This window comes from Schistocerca piceifrons, chromosome 3 (assembly GCF_021461385.2).
Source record: "Schistocerca piceifrons isolate TAMUIC-IGC-003096 chromosome 3, iqSchPice1.1, whole genome shotgun sequence".
Classification (NCBI taxonomy): domain Eukaryota; kingdom Metazoa; phylum Arthropoda; class Insecta; order Orthoptera; family Acrididae; genus Schistocerca; species Schistocerca piceifrons.
Window position 1 is genome coordinate 336529370 of NC_060140.1, and position 22434 is coordinate 336551803.

General features: G+C 38.7%; 1 protein-coding gene across 1 annotated transcript in view; it reads left to right on the forward strand.

The window, feature by feature from the left end:
* The window catches only part of LOC124790112 (serine/threonine-protein kinase PLK4), a 227624-nt gene that overhangs the window by 156490 nt on the left and 48700 nt on the right, over positions 1 to 22434 (forward strand). The window contains exons 9-10 of the mRNA XM_047257686.1: positions 6013 to 6949; positions 15206 to 15348. Of these exons, the coding sequence (XP_047113642.1) occupies positions 6013 to 6949; positions 15206 to 15348 (1080 nt within the window). The remainder of the gene's footprint in view (positions 1 to 6012; positions 6950 to 15205; positions 15349 to 22434) is intronic.

The window sequence follows — 22434 nt, forward strand, 5'->3', positions numbered from 1 at the left end:
TTGCAACTTGCAACAAACAAATTGTTTATAGATTTTGGTTTTAACTGTTCTCTAAAGTAATGATAGTGAAATATACAGTTTAATCAAAGAAACCTGCCACTATTTTCTTGGAAGGGATTCAGAAATGAACCACTGTTGTTGATTTTGAGTCATCTGGGAACATGCAAACTGTTGATTAATGATTACTTTCCAGTTTCCTCAAATTTATCCAAGTTTTGTTTTCCTTACACTGGTGTCATGAGCCTGCTTTGAACTTCAATCAGATTGTTCTGAATCCATTGTGAACAGATCTTTGTTACCACTAAATGTTCATAAAAAAGCTAATGTACTGTTACGTAATAAAATACACATTGTTTTGAGAGAATCATTGAAGATGATTCTTGCTTCAATTACTAACACTTCCAATGTTCTCTTGTACGGAATTAGTACATCCATATCAGCTTGCAGCCAACAGTATCCGCACTGTACAAATTACAAATAGGTGGTTCATTGTCTAACATATTTTGATATGTATATAATAGAAGGAAACATTCCACGTGGGAAAAATTATATATAAAAACAAAGATGAGGTGACTTACCGAACGAAAGCGCTGGCAGGTCGATAGACACACAAACATACACACAAAATTCAAGCTTTCGCAACAAACTGTTGCCTCATCAGGAAAGAGGGAAGGAGAGGGGAAGACGAAAGGAAGTGGGTTTTAAGGGAGAGGGTAAGGAGTCATTCCAATCCCGGGAGCGGAAAGACTTACCTTAGGGCGAAAAAAGGACAGGTATACACTCCCACACACGCACATATCCATCCACACATACAGACACAAGCAGACATATTTAAAGACAAAGAGTTTGGGCAGAGATGTCAGTCGAGGCAGAAGTGTAGAGGCAAAGAAGTTGTTGAAAGACAGGTCAGGTTTGAGTGGCGGCAACTTGAAATTTCAAGTGATAAACAATCACTTGTGCAATTGTCACATGAGGAAAAACAAAGCAGAGCCTTGAGTCTTTTTAGTGTGTGTTGCTTGTTTGCAGCTGCCTCCAATGTACTGACTGGCATTAGGAGTCTTCATTATTGTCTGTAGGTATGTATTTGTGGCAAAAGGTGGGTTCCTGTGGCCCTGGGGTCCGAGTGGCCTGTTTCTCCTTTCTGACCCTCCCCAACCTTTCATGTTTCTTTTCAAGGAAGGAGTCAATAGTTCCAATGGATAGGATGACATCTTGTACTTATTTTATTATATGCCTGTCGCAGTACTGAGAAATTTACCTTCTGGATGTACCGTATTTACCCGATCATGAGACGTTTTCCCCCACATTTGTCATTTGAAAACTATGGGGTTGTCTTATATTCACACATTATACTATTGCTTTCGAAATGTGGTGCTACAGAAGAATGCTGAAGATTAGATGGGTAGATCACATAACTAATGAGGAGGTGTTGAATAGGATTGGGGAGAAGAGAAGTTTGTGGCACAACTTGACCAGAAGAAGGGATCGGTTGGTAGGACATGTTCTGAGACATCAAGGGATCACCAATTTAGTATTGGAGGGCAGCGTGGAGGGTAAAAATCGTAGGGGGAGACCAAGAGATGAATACACTAAGCAGATTCAGAAGGATGTAGGTTGCAGTAGGTACTGGGAGATGAAAAAGCTTGCACAGGATAGAGTAGCATGGAGAGCTGCATCAAACCAGTCTCAGGACTGAAGACCACAACAACAACTATTGCTCCCAAGGCTAATGTTTTTACATTGTTCAATAGATTGATATAGCAATTGTCTCATACTTACAGATGAAGCTTTGGCTATTGAGGTTTTGTACAAATTTATTTTGTACAATCCTGTAGGGTAGGGCATATCTGACAGTACTTCATTTGAATATACTCGAGATTTTTCGATACGCCAATGTGCTCAATACGGTATCAACCTTGCTCAAACAGTCACATTACATTTGAATTGCAGGGCTAGTGAAAGGGATGCACAAGAAACTATTAACTAGCTACTAAAATAATATAATGCTCTGTTTAAAAATTGACAGTTTTGTGAAACACAGGAGAAAATAAGATTAAATTCTGTCAACATAAAAACCTCTCTCTCCCTCTTTTTTTTTTTTTTTTTTTTTTTTTTTTTTTTTTTTTTTTTTTTGACAGGTTTCCAGTAAAGATCCTCATATGTATATGGATACCATTGACATACATTTATGTTGCTTTTTAAAGTAAAAGTACCATTAGTTGATTCTGACTGAAATCAGTATTTTATTTGGTTATGAGAGACTAATGATTTATCAGGTGGATTGCAAATGAAAAACTCGATTGCTGTACATGCATTAGAATACTGGAGAATATCGTTACCGGCTTTTAATCAGCTTTAGAAGATGATGACATTGAGATGGAATGAGAAGGAAAATTAATCCAGAATGAAACATCTAACAAAATTAAATAAATCATGTTAACTGATTGTTGCAGCTGTTGTTGTGAGAATAAATTGTAGCAGAAAGACCCATTGTGGAGACAGTATGAACACATGTTACTAGACTTGGCTGAATGGTGATTGCAGTCTTTTACTTATGTGTTAGCTGCTGTTTATCATATGACCTGCAACCTAGAAGATATTGCCTCCCATGTTTTACATAAGCACAGCACTACGGAAAGTTTGAGAGGGAACAGTTACCCAGTTTGGCTGAGAACTACTGTGCAGCCGACCTTGGGAATGTATACTATGTACTTTGGCTTTTTACAAACATGTATCATATTTAAACTGCAGTTTGCCTGACTCCATTTGCATTCATAATCAAACTGACTTTGAGTTGGATAAATACTCAAAAATAGCATACATGTCTGCAGGAGACACAAAAAGTCTAGATGGGGGCCAGTGCTTGCTTACATGTTTTGTGCACCAATGTTCTCAATGTTCATTGTGAGGTATGACAGGAACAATTGGGGGGGTGTCAGGTGCTGGGTCTACACAGTCAATGGGACAGCAGCAGGCAGACAATATGTTTGGAAGCAAGAGACATTATTCTCACAAGAAAATAGAAGCGAAATCCGCTAACTGTCCTGTTAGGATAATGATGATGATTAACAGGAGTGATACAACAGATGACAGAATAAGCAAACAAAACCAGTAGTGAAGATACAAATTAAAGTAAATAATTTTTTTGTTTATTTTAATTCTCATTGTATTCTCAAAATGTAGACAAGCAATAAATGGTGTAAATTTAGAATAGGTGTAATGTTAACTATTAAGACAGATCCATTACATCAGTGGAAGTTCGTAATTTTGATTAGTCAGAATATGTTAAATAAATTTTTCTTGAGGAGGCTTTTAAGAAAGTGGGGTCATCTTATATCCAGGGTCATCTTATACTTGGGTAAATACAGTGTCATCTTATACTTGGGTAAATATGGTAAGTGCTGTGCTAATATACGAACAGGTATGTTTTGTTGATCATCATTAAATATTTTAGCTTTTTACCACTTTTATGACTTAACTGCAGTGTCATACTTAAAATAAACTGTGACAATCGCACAAGTGCCTGTTTAGAAAATTGCTCAACTCGTATAATGTAAAGTATATAATGTTACATACCATGATGTCAAGTCCCGCACTCAGTGTGACACAGACTGCATTTTTTTTATTTCGTTGGCATATGATGTCAAACCGTTCTTTTTAGAATTTAAGTTTGATAGTGCATACAATGTTCTGAAGTCTGTTTTTAAAAGATCAGTGGAATCATTTCTGAAGCCAGAAGTATTGACGAATGCCATATTGATAACACATCCACATGTACAAAATTATGATAATTTAGTCTGTACAAAACTTTGATACTTGTTAGTAACTAAAGTTGATAAATCATTGAGACAGTAGAATTGCTTCAGTTTCTAAAAGAGTGTAAAATATCTCTTAAAGAGTTCATCAGCAGAGTATTCCTCTGCAGTCTATTTTCGCATCTATTGACAAAAACCTACAAGTACTCTTGCTTCTAATCTGAGGGAACAAATCTTGATTTGAGTCAGAAATAGTTGGATGATTGTTTTTTATACTTGTAAAAAAGAATTGTTGTTACATTTTAGCTTTTGCTGTTATGCAGTTCTTCCACAGCAACAGTTTGTAAATAGAGCTCTCTTTGAACAAAGTCTGTCTGAAGATATTAATCATTGCACACATTCATATTTAGGTTCAGTTTTATTGTCATTATTATTGTGGTCTTCAGACTCAAAACTGGCTATTACCAGCTCATCATACTAGTCTGTCCTGTGAAAGTCTCATTTTGTAACCGCCGACTCAAACATAGGTTGTTATAAGTTTAATGTGTATGTCTGTCAGTGGCATCATATCTCCTAAATGAAATGTCCAATTTTAATGCCTACCCTTTTTTATTATTATTTAAAGTTGGCTTAATTGGGATGGTTCTTAGCTAGTTCAATGAAACTATGTTCAGCCATTTAAGATTCATCAGCTAAATTGTGTAAAAATGTTTTCCACCAGCACCCTCTTTTGATATACGCCATATAATACATAAATGCTATGTGAAGTTACATGGTACCTGATTGCAGAACTCAAAAAGCTTTAAATAAAAGTCTGAGAGAACATATGTTTGTCTTTTATGGTTGCTCAACAATAATAATTTTTGCCTTTTGAATCCAGCCATTTTAGCACCTACAATTTGGATAAATGGTGATTGTGTCTCAGCTGTAAAACATAAATACAATGAATTCCATTCTACTAATCCTCAAAGTCATGGTTGTTTCTGACAGAATTACAGTATCACTGACAAACCTTAAAGATTTTGTGCATTCAAACTGAACTTTTGGTTTCCCTTTCTGCTTGCACTATGTACAGATTGAGTAACAGGAGATATAAGTAACAATCTTGCCTCACTCTTTTGTCAAGTTACTTCTCCTTTTGATGTTGTTTGACTCATAATGTGTCTGCTTTGTGTACAGGTTATAGACCACCTTTCACCTACTACCTTTTACCCTTGTAACTTTCGGATTGCAAAGAGTGTATTCCAGTCTACATTGTCAAAAACTTTCTATATACTGTATCTACAAGTGCTATAAAAGTAGGTTTGTCTTCCGTCAGTCTGTCTTCTTGGGTAAGTCATATTGTCAGTGTTGCCTCCATAACCCAAACTGATCTTCCTTGTGCTTGAATTCTATGTCATCCCAATCTTTTGCACATAATTCTTGTTAGTGTTTTGCAGTCTTTGCTATTGTGTTTATTACTTTCTCCTTGAAATCTGAAGGTATTTTGCCTGTCTTCAACATCCTGCATATAAGGTGGAGGGGGGGGGGGGGGGGGTTCCCTCACCATTTGTGTCCACAAGCAGTGTTAAAAAGAAAATCTTGCTTTTACATATAATGAATATCAGTTGAAGTTTCAGAATGAAAACACTGGGGAATCTTTTTTGGGAATGTAATCACCACACAGAGAGAGAGCTAGAAATGCCAGTAAAATAATGGCGTGTATTTTTGTGCTGCAAGTGGACAGTTAAAGACAATCTCACCTAAAGAATTTTGAATGGTTGGTGGTGTACGCTGGAGTTTCGTTTCCCATACTTCTCAAGTGAATACAAGAGAAGCTTGAGTAAGGTGCATGTGCATGGTTTTGTTCTGCCATGACAATGTGATTGCTCAAAGGGCAGTCTAAATGCTAGCGTTATTTGGAGAGCGTCTCTTTCAGTGTAGTCTCAGTGACTTGTCCTCCTAGCCAATCAATCCTTCTTTCCTTTCTGAGGAAGGAACATAAAAATATCAAAAGCTAGGATTAGTAACGCCTATGTTAAAGTGTTTCCTATACTACTACTAGGAATTTTGTCTTGTGAACACCCAGCCATTCTATCTCCTTGTATTTTTAAATTTTTCCCCTCGATATAATTATTTTGTGAGCTTGATAAATTCTCATTCTTGGTGTATCCAAGAGGCAAGGGATCAAAATAATTATTTCAATGAGACAACCTTTTTATAACATTCGCAGTTGTTCAGTCTGGCATTACCTATAACCAGCCTCATCATTTTTCAGATCTGAAGAACGTCACAAAATTACCCAGCCACAGTTTGAATCGACGAGACATATGGAACAGAAACAAAGGAATATAAACCACTCACCATCAAGCAGCAACAGCCAGGGGCTTATTCCATCACAACCACCTCGATTAGCACGAGGATCTGCAGGGCTTATTACTGGTGCACATAATCCCCATGGTTACTTCCTACGCCCTACATCTTGTGACTACATCCCTGAAGAATCTCGTGCCCTTCACTGTGTTGCCCAAGAAGAGTCCTGCAGGAGTGGAGCATCAGTGAAGAAGGTTTTTAGTGATTCCCTTCTACCATCTTTGAACACCAAGTGCTCATCACCTTCTTGTCATGAGAATGTGCATTGTAATGTGCTTGGTCGAGAGGACAACAGCATTTTGAGTAGTTCTGAAAGTGATCCAGAACTCCGTAGACTAGAAAACTATAGAAAAGAATTTATGAAGAAACTTCGTATGGGAGGTGGTTTTAATTGTAATTCCGATGTACATGTTGATGTGCCAACAGAACAGTCTGAAAACCAGAGTGTTAATTTCAAGAAATATGATGAAATTCGAAATGATAGATGTTATGCTCATAGATCTACTTCTGATTGTGACTGCAGTACTTGTTGTAGAAAGATGGAGATTAGAAGTGGGTGTCAGAGAGAGAATGGTGAAAGGATAGGTGTCTGCCAAACATCCCACTACAGCCACCAGAACAAATACACTGTCAAAAAGCCCTCTGATAGTGATAGATCAACCACAGGACCTACAGCAACACCACTTAATACCTCTCGCCTGACGCCAATGCGACACAAATTAGACAGTGCTGTGTGCCACATCCTTCAAGATGGAGATGTCTGTATTGAGTTCCTGAAGAAGAAAAAAAGTAAAAGTGAAAAGGTTGTTGATGTCTGTCGGATATCTGGAGATGGAATTCGTGTACGTATGAAATACTTTGATTTGGAAACACAATTTATAATATTGTCTTTTTATATTCAGTTGTGATTTGACAAATATTTTTATCTTTATTGGTAAGCGTCCATCCCATAATATTGATAAAGATGGAAGTCATTTTGAGTTTCAGATTTAGTATTGTATTTAGGAAATGTGTCTATTGCAGCATATACATAATTCATATGCAGACTTTGCCATGTTCGATATAATATACAGCCAGCAGTCACGGGATAGCTATTGTTGCTCATTTCAAGGATGCCACGTAACTACCTTATTATCTTGCTGTAAGATGATCTTGAATGTTAAGACAGCACCATTATTTGAAGAGACTTTTGAGGATTTTCTTATGACTAATCTTAATTACATTATGTAAAATATTATAAGGCACACTAAATAAGATGAAGTACTTGTTTTAAACTTGCACCAATGCTTTTTCACAACCTTTTTCTTTTTTGTATATTTAAAATCTAAAATTAAAGTTAGAGGTGGTCATCACGGGCATCAAGCTCGCTTGTTACTTGTGACTTGATCAGCTGCTCAGGACTGGATTAGTAAGAAACTCATGGCTGAAATACAGGAGCTAATGATTAAGGCAATTCAAGCATACTTACACCAGAAGGGAAATAAGTTAAGTGTGATAATGAATGTGGCCTGAAATCAAAATTGCACTCATGATAAGTAAACATCAAATGAATACCTTATTTTATCATCATCATATTTTGATCTTTGCATTTTCTTCCACTCTTGCTAAAAACATCCTTGTATCAAAAAATAGCCATACTTTTCATTTATTAAGCATATGCCCAGAAGAAAAATTTGTTTGCTATTGTCATATTCAATTTATGAATCTTTTCATGAGAGTTTAGTGGAGGAAATTATATGCTTTAAAATGTGACATACGAGTAACACTTCACAATCCTGTCTTTGATGCTGAATGTAACCCACAGGACTACAAGTACTGATTTCAGTCATTATCTGAAAATAAAAATAATATTAACATTTATTCTGTTGAATAGAGCTCCCTGTCTCATTCCTGTATGACTTCAAAATAATGAAGCAAATTTTTGGAAATTAGAAAAAAAGCAAATATTAAAATCTTAAGGGCGATGTACTTGAAGACAGTATTGTGGAAATGGAAGAGGATGTAGATGAAGATGAAATGGGAGATATGATACTGCGTGAAGAGTTTGACAGAGCACTGAAAGACCTGAGTCGAAACAAGTACCCGGGAGGAGACACCATTCCATTAGAACTACTGACGACGTTGGAGAGGCAGTCCTGACAAAACTCTACCATCTGGTGAGCAAGATGTATGAGACAGGCGAAATACCCTCAGACTTCAAGAAGAATATAATAATTACAATCCCAAAGAAAGCAGGTGTTGACAGATGTGAAAATTACCGAATTATCAGTTTAATAAGTCACAGCTGCAAAATACTAACGCGAATTCTTTACAGATGAATGGAAAAGCTGTTAGAAGCCGACCTCAGGGAAGATCAGTTTGGGTTCCGTTGAAATATTGGAACACGTGAGGCAATACTGACCCTACGACTTATCTTAGAAGAAAGATTAAGGAAAGGCAAACCTACGTTTCTAGCATTTGTAGACTTAGAGAAAGCTTTTGACAGTGTTGACTGGAATACTCTCTTTCAAATTCTGATGGTGGAAGGGGTAAAATTCAGGGAGTTTAAGGCTATTTACAATTTGTACAGAAACCAGATGGCAGTTATAAGAGTCGAGGAGCATGAAAGGGAAGTAGTGCTTGGGAAGGGAGTGAGACAGGGTTGTAGCCTCTCCCCAATGTTATTCAATCTGTATATTGAGCAAGCAGTAAAGGAAACAAAAGAAAAATTTGGAGTAGGTATTAAAATCCATGGAGAAGAAATAAAAACTCTAAGGTTCGTCGATGACATTGTAATTCTGCCAGAGACAGCAAAGGACTTGGAAGAGCAGTTGAACGGAATGGACAGTGTCTTGAAAGGAGGATATAAGATGAACATCAACAAAAGCAAAACGAGGATAATGGAATGTAGTCGAATTAAGTCGGGTGATGCTGAGGGAATTAGATTAGGAAATGAGACACTTAAAGTAGTAAAGGAATTTTGCTATTTGTGGAGCAAAATAACTGATGATGGTCGAAGTAGAGAAGATATAAAATGTAGACTGGCTATGGCAAGGAAAGCGTTTCTGAAGCGTTGTTAACATTGAGTATAGATTTAAGTGTCAGGAAGTCATTTCTGAAAGTATTTGTATGGAGCGTAGCCATGTATGGAAGTGAAACATGGACGATAACTAGTTTAGACAAGAAGAGAATAGAAGCTTTAGAAATGTGGTGCTACAGAAGAATGCTGAAGATTAGATGGGTAGATCACATAACTAATGAGGAGGTATTGAATAGAATTGGGGAGAAGAGGAGTTTGTGGCACAATTTGACAAGAAGAAGGGACCGGTTGGTAGGACACGTTCTGCGGCATCAAGGGATCACCAATTTAGTGATGGAGGGAAGCGTGGAGGGTAAAAATCGTAGGAGGAGGCCAAGAGATGAATACACTAAGCAGATTCAGAAGGATGTAGGTTGCAGTAAGTACTGGGAGATGAAGAAGCTTGCACAGAATAGGGTAGCATGGAGAGCTGCATCAAACCAGTCTCAGGACTGAAGACCACAACAACAACAATAACAACAACAACAAAATGCTGATTACTCTCTTAATGGTCCCAAGCTGCACATCGATTTGATAAAAGTATCATTCAGATGATCTATGAAACATGTAACTAACTAATTAAGTAGCTGAAACTTGGTGAACAGTTCCTTTGGCAAATAAGAAACACTTTTTGAATTTTTGGTGAAACCAAAGGAAAACTTTTTCTCAATCTATTTTATGTTCCACCTTCCATTCTTTCTTGACACTAGATGATATTCCCAGATCTTTGTCCATAATTGGGCATTTTATCTTTGTATGAAACTGAGATAACTTGAAAAAGATGGTAAGCGCAAGAAATACGCCAGTTTCTGTACTTTTAGTGTGCCACTGTTCAGAATATATAAGAGGTATGAAAATAAAATTGTGAACTGTGAGTTCAAATAGTTGTAAGAGTGAATAAGAAAAACTTCACGAAAATCCAATAACTTTGGTTTGGGAATTTCATTCATCTACCTTTAAATGACACAAATTCCTAACAAAATGAAGCAACTAGTATCTTGACACAATATTCAGCTGGAACTACCCTGACTTTCTTCCCAGTAGAATGAATGTCTTGTCAAATGTCATTGAACACTCCATTGTTGTTATAGCATTGTGACAAACAACACTCAAGTTTCGACAAGTCTTATGAGCATTGTGGTAACTTGCAGGCTCTCTGCCACAGATGTCACAAGCATGCAACACTGTAATTGTGAACTAATGAGTGAATCTGAAGGCTCAGATGACTGGCTCGGATTATGGTCAATGAGGTCACAACTTTCTTTTTTTATTAATTTTCATGATCTTAATTTCTAAGACTAATGGAATTTCTTCCATTCTGATTCTCCTCCTTCATTTAATCATGTTTTGAATCATGTTGGATATGGCATGCTTTTTGAATTCTTTCCTAATGGATTTGCTTGAGGTGCTACTATTAGGCTGTAAGGATCAATTGCCTACCATGTATATTGAGGATAAGGTCTCCTTGAAAAAACTAGTTACTGTAAAGTTGTCACAGAGTACCCTTGAAGCGGCTATTCACAGGAGTATCCATTACTTGAAGTTTTACATGTCTGTATTTACAAGCGTGTGCTGAAAGTAATGCCTACAAATATTTCATGTGAAAACTTTTCAAGCTTTTTTCTTTAAGTGTTGGAAACAGATGAAAATTGGGTGGGGCCAAGTTGGGACAGTGTGGAGAATGATCGATGATAGTGAATCCAAGGCATCAGATAGTTGCAGGTGTTACAGCACTCGTGTTGGTCTGTCTCACACACTGACATAATTATGTTAACACACTGCCGTGTTACACACTACAATTCAGAGACCTCTAGTGTCAGAGGGCTGCAAAAATGTAGACAGGAAGAATAAAGATGTCAAATGTTTATTTATTTAAAAATCTTTAATAGTCATCACATAAATAATTTGGAAGCACTACTTTTCAGCATGCCCTCATACTTCTCAAGACACTATAGTCCAGTAAACACAGGAACATTAGTGGAAAAAATTGGTGTAGCCACTAATTTTTGTACAGTAGTAGGGGGGAGTGTCATGAACAATGTACTAAAAATCCAAAAATACCCACATCTGGGGTGTGAGCATTGGGGTGGGGTTTGGGGGGCGGGGGGCATTTAAAAGCCACTTATTACCATTTTTCCTGAATAACTTGAAAATCACAGTTTCTGTTGAAAATGTTCCCCAGTACAAAGTTAAACTACATTAAATTTCATGCAGTGAAAGGTCATATTCATTTTTCTCTGTAGCACTAATAGTTCGCGTGCTGCAGGGGATGGAAAATATCGCAAAGTATTTAAAAAGGTGTTTTCATGGTACAATTATAATGCTTAATGCCTGTTGAACTTAGAAATAACAGAAAATCTGTGTTAGTTATTTAAAATAACACCTTATCTTATTCCTCCTTCATTTTTGTTGTAAATGTTGGAGGTCACTAAACGCAATGAGAAGGAAGATGGTTTCAGCAAAAGATAATCATTGGAGTTTGTTGCAAACAATTTGGATTCAGCCTTACTCCTACCAAGCTTCATGAAGTATACGGTAGAGCCTGGTCGTGAAAAAACGATGAATAAAACAATCAGGTTGACATCTTCCCAGTTATCGTGACTGTGCGTGCAGGACAGCTTTCTCTAACACACATCTCCCTACAATTCCATCAGCATCGCCTGTAATAATTACTGTTTCTACTCACCTCGCCGTCATATTGTCACTAAGAAATTCTATAAGCCTAGTTTTGTTCTTTCCATTTGCGAGAAAATGTTCTTGTTGTACAATGATAGCCACACTTTCATTAAAATTGACATCAAGCGAAGTTTTTGTGAGGAACCTTCCCTTCTGTTCTGCTCGTTTTGTTCTGTTGACATACCAAAAATCACAACACAATTTTGAGCATAATATGTGAGTACATAGGTTATGTATTGATTGCAAAGTGTGGAAAACTTGGTGCCTGTATTCCATTTCACGCGGTGAAGAAGGAGGCATACATCTACTAGATTGACACTTGTTCTTAGGTCATGAGTTGCATAATTTCCTCAGGAAATTGACTTACCTCTTGTGTACTCTTTTATACAAGATGTATGAACAACGCAGTGTTATCTGTTCATGAAACTATCAGCTCTCACATCTTTTCTCAGATAATTGGCATTTACCATTCGATATATTCATTTCCCACAAACATTGAATAGATCACTGACATCACTCTCATGGATTAAACACTTCTCAGCAATTGTTTGTAGGAATATATTCTATATGAAAACTCTCCGAAATATGACAAATAAATACTCACGTAATAAACTGAAAGTTACTCCACTATTTAAACATAAGCACAGTTAAGTTATTTTTTCTACTCACATAAGAGAACTGGACAAGAAATGCTGGAGAAGGTATACTTGATGATTATTCTGTGTGTAAACTGAAGAACAAGCCATTATCTTTGTGGGGGAACTGACCTTTCCCAGAAGAAAGCCACAATACAGGATGACTAACTATCAATTCCCGTACTAGCAGTGCAAGGCAATGTATAGAGATTTACTTAGATTCTCTTGGCATGTATTATGGTTTTATTGGTATTTAATATCCGTATTCCAATTGATGTTAACGTGTTTTGCGGAAAAATAAACTCTTCCCAGACATGTCTGTACCAATGCATTTTGTGGAAAATATGCACTGTCCAGTTGTGTCTGTGTACTGCATCACCCGTGATCTACAAGGTGCTGTGGAAGAGTGAAACGGTATGTAGTTGTTTCCTGTAACATAGTGGGGACTCACTTTATCACTCTTTGTTTTGTAGAAACACAAATAAGGGAAGGAAATGACCTCATTCCAACCTGTCTTCCCATACACTTCTACCCTTCACCCCCACTCACTCCCACTGCCTCCTGTCACATCGGCAAAACACAGTTTATCCCTCTTGGCACAGTCATTTAATATTTTGTCTTAACCCACTTCATTTGACACTAAACATCAGTTTTATACCATTAGAACACTATAATTAATAATTTGCAATTTTTCCATTCCCTACAACACAGAAACTGTTAGTTCTAGAAAAAAAATGAATAGGACCTTTTTGTGGGAAATTTAATGTAGTTTAATTTTGCACTAAGAACCAGTTTTACTAGAAGCCGCCGATTTTGAGTTATTCGAGAAAAATGTAATTAAAAATGTTGTTGTTGTTGTTGTTGTTGTTGTTGTGGTCTTCAGTCCTGAGACTGGTTTGATGCAGCTCTTCATGCTACCCTATCCTGTGCAAGCTTCTCCATCTCCCAGTACCTACTGCAACCTACATCCTTCTGAATCTGCTTAGTGTATTCATCTCTTGGTCTCCCTCTACGATTTTTACCCTCCACGCTGCCCTCCAATGCTAAATTTGTGATCCCTTGATGCCTCAGAACATGTCCTACCAACTGGTCCCTTCTTCTTGTCAAGTTGTGCCACAAACTCCTCTTCTCCCCACTTCTATTCTATACCTCCTCGTTAGTTATGTGATCTACCCATCTAATCTTCAGCATTCTTCTGTGGCACCACATTTCAAAAGCTTCTATTCTCTTCTTGTCTAAGCTATGTATCGTCCATGTTTCACTTCCATACATGGCTACACTCCATACAAATACTTTCAGAAACGACTTTCTGACACTTAAATCTATACTCAATGTTAACAAATTTCTCTTCTTCAGAAACGCTTTCCTTGCCATTGGCAGTCTACATTTTATATCCTCTCTACTTCGACCATCATCAGTTATTTTGCTCCCCAAATAGCAAAACTCCTTTACTACCTTAAGTGTCTCATTTCCCAATCTAATTATTGTCACAAAATTCAAATACTAATGATGGAAAATACAATTTAATTTAAAATCAAAACACAATAATCACTAATAGTTTTAATGCTCATTACAAGTTATTGCGCAGTGGAGAAACATTGGGTCCAGCTGCCAAAGCATCATCTGCAAATGTAAGAGGGCTGTATTTTTCAAATGACAAATGTTACTGTAGGATTTAATATTTGATGAAGACTTTTCACAAAGTTCTGATACACAGAAAGTGGAGCTTGTCTTTTCCCAAAGGTTGACAACTAGTTATTGCTGAGGTTTGAGATAAATGATCTGGACAGGCTCACTAGTTCATCCCAAAAAGTATTTGAGGTGGTTCAGGTTGGAACATTCACTTGAATTTCTTGTGCACATGATGCAGTGTTTATTTCTTTGTGTGCAGGAGCATTAGCATGCTGATATGAAGAGATCCAATTCAAAAGTTTTGGAAAAAATGTAAGGAGATATGTTGTCATCTGAAACGTTTTTGGGAGTGCATGCTTTGATTTTTCAACTGATCAAAACTAATGTCTCTCAGACAGAGAGGGAGAGTTTCAGGCGGTCAATCAACCTCCACCGAAATTTACTGTTATCACAATGCATTCAGATTAGTATTGTTTGCCAGGCATCTGACAAGCCCATACATGCCCATCTGATTGCCACATCACGTGCCAAGGCTCAGTAGTCCTTAAAACCTTCCACTCAGGACAGAGCATTTATTGTGTTGTTTTCACAACCTTAAACAATGTTGCACTCCAGTTCTTAAGGTAAGTAGTTTCTGCGCAGCAGCACAGTTATTAAAGTCCAAATGCTGTTATTTGTTTAAGATAAACCCTACAAATGGTTTTAATCGTGTGCACTTTCACTTAGAACAATTGCTTCTGTTTTGTTTTTTGTTTGTGCCGTTATTTATGTTGCTTATCTGTTTGTTATGACAGTAAGAGTGAATTCATTGTTGGGTTAATAAGTATTTCCATTTTACTTATCCCATTGATGTCAGAGCACTTGCTTTGTGACATTTTAGAGATATTTTTCTCTCTTGTGTCAGCAACAGCACTGAAAACATTCATTATCAGTAAATTGTTTCCTTAGACACACACACACACACACACTTTCAAGAGCAGAATTGCCAATATAAACTTACAATATAAAGGTAAAGTTATGAGGAATATAGATATACACAGATAACTTTTTTGTTTTTACTGTTACTGATTTAATCAGACTGTATTTCTCTTGTGCAGATAGTATTATACCAGCCAAATGGTACCAAAGGCTGTACACTGAAAGACAGTCCACCTGATATTCCTCACCAAGGTGCTGATTCAATATTTAGTTTTGAATCATTACCAAGAAAACACTGGAAGAAATATATCTTAGCAGCAAGGTAAGTTATTACCAGATATTGTTATCACTAATGATCAGTTTTGTCTCAGTTGTTTGAAAATAATTTCTTCTGTATTTATCTTAACATAAAGTATATATTGGCTACATCATAGTTATGGTAGAAAACATGAAATCTGCAGCAAAACGCCTTTGAATGAGAACATCATTAACACTTAGAGTTTGTGTCCTGTATGTTACACCCAATCAATATCCACCTCTCTTTAGGTACTAAACTTACCATTGCATGTCCTCAGGTATATATGTAGGGATGCAAAATATACAAACCCCACCCTGTTAAAGGAGAAGTCCATATTATTATGACTGTATAATAAATCGTGTTTGCTGAAAATACTGCACAGAAACTTCAGTTCAATTTTTGCAGAATATCCTAGTTAAATAAAAGTGCGTGAAATCTTATTGGTTCGTTTATTTGCATCAAAATCAGGAAATTATAAAATAAGGACAAAAATGTTTGTATGTGTAATGGATATTGCTGTGCAGCAAATCACCAGAAACACATGAAGGGTACTATACAAGGACTGAGCAGAATCAACATGTACGCAGGATTGGTTTGCTAATATTCATCTATCAAGATACAGGTTTCCTGTTTTGTCCTGTATGTTACTCCTAGCCAATTTCCACCTCTCTTCCATGATGGATGATCAGCAGAGTCAACTGGATGCTGCTCAGCCAGCTGGCTGTGTTTGAATGCCACTACAGTGTCCAGGACTGAGTGGTCTACATCACACGAGTGCTGCACCATTCTGCTGACTTCACCACCCTAAAGTCCTCAGGTCATCTTCTGAGGCAGCTTGTCCCTTGGTAGACTGATGAATGCCGTTCAGTAAACTGGGTCAGGTATGTGGCTCTGTGATGGTATATATGCTGCCCAATGGTGGAAAACCCCATAGCCTTTCGAGTCACAAAAGCCAGCAGTCGACATGTAATTAATGAGAGAAAGGAAATGTCATGGCAAGAGTTCCTGGACTCTTTCAACCATTCCACTTATTGTACAAAAGTGTGGGGAACCATGCGGAGGATTTCTGGTACATACAGTGGATTACCAACAGTAGCAGTGCTGAAACATGGGTGTCTCCATGCAATGCCTGGAGACATCACTCAGACGTTGGCATAGCATTTTGCAAAGGCTACAAGGATTGGCATTCTATTGCTACCATGTGACTGTGGAGAGGGGAGAGTTGGACTTCAGCTCCAACAACTCTGACTCTTACAACTGCCCTTTATCCATGTGGAACTGGATTCAGCACTGTCTGAGGCTTGTGATACTGCACCCAGTCACGACCAAATCCAGTACAGCATCCTTTGACATTTGCCAGCGGCATCAAAGGGAGTCCTCCTCAAATCTTTCAATTTGATATGGCAGACAGGCCATTCGTAACTCATGGGAGAGGCTGTTTTAATACTTCTCAAATCAGGGAAGGGCTGAATGGCCCCAGCAGTTACTGGAGCATCATCTTGACAAGCTTTGCAGGAAAGACCATAGAACAAATGGTTCACCATTGTCTAGCTCAGATGTTAGAGACCAAGCAACTCCTTAGCCACTCTCATTGTGGATTCAGGCGATTTTGACTCATTGTCAACAATTTGACCCTGCTAGAGGCAGTTATTGAGGAGACTTTAACCAATGCTGTATTGATGTAATCTTTGATATCAGTAAGATGTAAAACACTACTTGAAGACACACTATTCTGTGGCAGCTCCACCAATGGGGAACCCGTGGCCACCTCCTCATCTTCATACAATTCTTCATGTCTAAGCACATTTTTAGGTCCCGAATTGGTGGTTTGATGTCAGATCATTGTGAACAGGAGAACAGTGTTCCTCAGGGCAGTGTTTTAAGTGTTACCCTCTTTGCAATAGCCGTAAACAGCATAACTCGTCAGTAAGGAGTCCTGTACAGTGCTCCTTATTTGTGGATAATTTTACAGTTTTCTATTCCTCCTCCAGTATCACATCAGGAATTCATCAGTTGCAACGTACAGTGCATAGGCTATAGGAGTGGGCTGTGAAGATGGGTTTTCTGCAGAGAAGTGTGCGTATGTTCGTTGTAATCATTCTCATCATATTTGAAATTTATCTGAATTGCATATTTGGGACATCATTCTCCCTTTGAAGAGTCTGTGAGGTTTGTGGGCCTCATTTTTGATTCAGAATTGTCCTGATTGGACCTGAAAGCAAGGCCAAAGGCCAGTGAATATCTTGAGATGTTGTGGGCACAGGTCTTGGAGAGTGGACAGGGCACGTGTGTTCTAGTTTTATATAGCCTTCATGCGATCGCGGCTGGACTATGGGTGCTCAGCGAATGGGTCAGTGAGTCCTACTTACCTGAAGATCATTGACACTATACACCATGAGGGGATCAGGCTGGCCATGGGCGCTTAAGAGACCAGCCCCATACCCAGTGTCTGTGCTGCGCTGATGAACTGCCACTTATCATCTGGCAGCAACCCCTCATAATGCGGCAAGCATGTAAGTTCCTCGCTACTCCCAATTTACCAGCTTACTATACCGTTGCTCATCCAGCTACAGAATGTCTCTTTACCAATCGTCCATGGGCAACAAGGCCATTTGAGATCTGCACAAAGTGTGAATTGGAGTCACTTGATGTGCAGCAAGTTCAACCTCAAATGCAGAATTTTAACTGCCTGCCACCCTGGTTACTGCAGAGGCCCAGAGTAATGTTAGATTTAGTGTAGGGCAGCAGAGTTTTCACTCCTGCATTTGTTTTTAGTACTTTATTTTATGACATTTCGTCTGAGCACAAGTCTGTAGCTATATTTAAGGATGGCTCTAAACAGGGGGCTCCGTTGGTTGCTCTGTTGTTCCCCCTGACCATGTCCTCAAGATCCAATTGCCACACACAAGTTTACTGTCTTCAGTGTGGAGTTATTCATGATCTTGTGGCCACTGGAGTGCATGAATGTGCCGTGAGTACAAATTCCTTGTCTGTTCCAATTTCCTGAGTGTCATTCACACTCCACACTGCTTGTACCCAGCAAATAAGGTAGTCCAGAATATCCAGGACACCCTCTTCCAGCTACACATGCTGAGGAAGGAGGTGTTTCTGTGCTGGGTACCAGAGCTCATGTGCAGATGTAGCAGCCAAGGGGGTGTGTCACAGTCCTCAGTTAATTCAGTGTGCCACCTCCCACTATTGTTTCACTGTTGAGGTACAGAGTCATGCTTCAGTGGGAAGACAAATGGCTGGAAGTGACAGAACATAACCTCCATCTAGTAAAGCCCACAATGCAGCCATGGCATACCACCTACCAGCCATGCAAGCAGGACGATGTCCTCCTTACTTAGCTTCACATAGACCACAGCCCTATGACACATGGCTTCTTGCTATGGTGAGAGGATCCTCAAACGTGTGGTGCTTGTGGCATACAGATCATTGTGCACCATATTTTATTAGACTGTGTTTTATTTTCAGGCCAGAGGGCAGCGGCAGATTTACTGACAGATCTGCCCTCTGTTTTAAGTGACTTTCAAACTAATGTGGTAAGCATTTTACAACCTTGAGATATGTCAAACATGTTTCCTAAGATTTTAGGGAGGTGCCTTTAATACATTAGTAAGGGTGACTGGCTCACCCATGTTTTTTATAAGTGGTCAGCCAGTCATATTTCCCTTATCTTTCTTTTAGCTCCTCTATCATTTTACTTATGTTTTAATCCCAGGTATAGCACCTTTCACCCATTCTCTGTTGTCTTCAGGTGTGTGAGATAGACAGATTGCGTGACTCAATACTATTGAATTGGGAGTGAGCGAACGAGTGTCATTTTGTAGGTTTCCTCCACAATGTGCAATAACAGTTTTTGCCATTTTATCCACATTTGTTTCTTGTAATATTGTAAGGGTGCTGATAACCTCACTGTTGAGTGCCTGTACACTCCAAACACACATGCTGTGCATAAAATGTTCAATAGGCCCATTCTGTGCTAGCCTGTAAAATTCATAAATGCCTTGTGACAACAAAGTCCTGTAGACTCGTGTTATCTGTACCATATGTGAATGTGATCATCAAATTAAAGGCCGGCCAGGGTGGCCGAGCAGTTCTAGGCTCTACAGTCTGGAACTGTGCGACCTCTATGGTCACAGGTTCAAATCCTGTCTCGGGTATGGATGTGTGTGATGTCCTTAGGTTAGTTAGGTTTAAGTAGTTTTAAGTTCTAGGGGACTGATGACCTTATAAGTTAATTCCCATAGTGCTCAGAGCCATTTGAGCCATCAAATTAAAACAACAAACACACTGGCTGTTCTCACAAAGCCTCATGGTTTTAATCATCTGACGATTAATTAGTAACTTCGTGAACCGAATGAAGCACTGACTTGTGCCGTTTCTTTAGAAGATTTACTCTGGTGAATCTGCTGCAACGATGCCATGTGATTTTAATGCCCTGTTCCATGCAGATTTTTCATCTTTCTGCTCATTGGAGTTATGTAAATCCTCTTCATACTGAAGGATGAATCTTTTACTCTACAGTGGACTATGCACTGTTATGAAACTTTGTCATATTCAAATCGTGTGCCATACCCTAAACCTTGCCTTCTGTAGGCAATACTATTACCGACTGAACTAACCAGGTACGACTCACAACCTATCCTCATACCTTTACTTTTGCCAGTACCTCTCTTTTAGTTTCTAAATGTCAGGGAAGTTTTCCTACATAGAATGCAGTACTAACATTCCTGACAGAAAGAATATTGTGGAGATTCTCTTAGCTGAAACTAGAGGATTCCTTCCATAGCGAAGCAGAACATGTATTGAGATGAAACTTCCTGCCAAATTTAAACTGTGCCCCAGATTGCACTGTTTAGCATACCATTCGCCTCCTCGAACCTCTAGATCTACGTATATACTCTGTGTGCCACTGTATAGACTTGGCAGAGGGTAATGCATACAAATGTTGATTTTCTTTCCCAATCCATGCACGTATTGAGCGAGGGAAAAATTACCCAGGGACTGTTTTCTTTATTCCAAGGATTCCCATTTAAGATCCTCAAGCATTTCAGTCACAATTTTGTATGGGCCATACCGATCCTAGCAGCTTCTCCCTGAATGTGGTCACTGTCTCTGCCCATGACTACTTTATAGTCTCCAAACACTGGAACATTACTTTGAAATTGGTCACACTGGTGTCTAGTATGTGATTTCCTTTACAGATGTGTTACCCTTCCAACAAATCTAAATCTTGCAGTTGTTTTATCTAATACCGATTTTACATGATCATCTTATTTCATATTGTTTCATAGTATTACCCATAAATATTGATAAAATATGACATGCTCAAAAATTTTACCACTAATCCGTAATAAATTCTTTCTCTTTGTTGTAGGTATTATCTTTCATTTACACACAAAGAGATCTGCCCCATTCATTACACTGAACGAAAATTATGTTAAAGTCTTTCTGCACTTCCTTATAATCAACCTATAGCAATACTTTCCCGTAGACAACATCGTCAGTGAACAGTCTTGTAGTGTTGCTGATCTTCTAGCTGATGAACCATTTATGTGTATTGAGAATGTTAGAGGACCTATTACTTTTCCTTGGATCACATATATACAAAAGGAAACTTTTCGAAAAATATGGTTGAATTCCTCCAGATGTGACTTATACCCTTATGCCTGAAGAATAGCAAATGATCTTTGCACTGTCCCATTGCATATACACTATGTGATCAAAAGTATCTGGACACCTGGCTGAAAATGACTTACAAGTTCGTGGCACCCTCCGTCGGTAATGCTGGAATTCAATATGGTATTGGCCCACCCTTAGCCTTGATGACAGCTTCCACTCTCGCAGGCATACATTCAATCTGGTGCTGGAAGGTTTCTTGTGGAATGGCAGCCCATTCTACACTGAGTGCCGCACTGAGGAGACGTATCGATGTTGATCGGTTAGATCTGCTGGTGTCGTTTGGCATTTATCGGCGTGATGTGTGGCTTATGAGCAGCCGTTCAACCACGAAATCCAAGTTTTCTCACTTTCTGCCTAACTGTTATAGTACTTTCAGTGGAACCTGAAGTGGTTTGGTATTCCTGTGTGATAGTCTGGATAGATGTCTCCCTATTACACATTAGGACCCTCTTCAGCTGTCGACGGTCTCTGTCGGTCAACAGACGAGGTCGGCCTGTACGCTTTTGTGCTGTACGTGCCCCTTCACGTTTCCACTTCACTATTACAGTGGACCTAGGGATGTTTAGGAGTGTGGAAATCTTGCATACAGACGTATAACACAAGTGACACCCAATCACCTGACCACGTTTGAAGACCGCGAGTTCTGCAGAGTGCCCCGTTCTGCTCTCTCACAATGTCTAATGACTACTGAGGTCACTGATATGGTGTACCTGGCAGTAGGTGGCAGCAACTAATATGAAAAACGTATGTTTTTGGTTGTGTCCAGATACTTTTGATGACATAGTGTATGTCTGGGCAGCTCCTGCAAATTGCCATCAGCTCTGGTGCCATCAGTGTGGTGTAGCAGTTAGCATCAACCTATAGCAATACTTTCCCATAGACAACATCGTCAGTGAACAGTCTTGTAGTGTTGCTGATCTCCTGGCTGATGAATCATTTGTGTGTATTGAGAATGTTAGAGGACCTATTATTCTTCATTGGATCACATATATGCAAATGGAAACTTTTTGAAGAATGTGGTTGAGTTCCTTCAGTTGCGACTTATACTCTTATGCCTGAAGAATAGTTAATGATCTGTGCACTGTCCCATTGCATATATGTCTGGGTAGCTCCTGCAAATTGCTGCGAGCTCCGGTGCCGTCAATTTGATGTAGCAGTTAGCATCTGTGACACCCATGCTGCAGGTAGTCTGCTAAAACTCAACTAACAGGAGTTACTTATTATTTCAAATTTATCATTTCTGGAAGTTGGTAACAGCCCCTTAGTTATTTAACAAGTCTCTGGGCTATGGACAAATAATAGAAGAGGGTTGGCAATTTCACCCACCTGCATCTACACGATTACTCTGCAATTTGCAGTTAAATGCCTGCCAGAGGATTCATTGAACCAGCTTCAAGCTATGTCTCTACCGTTCCACTCTCA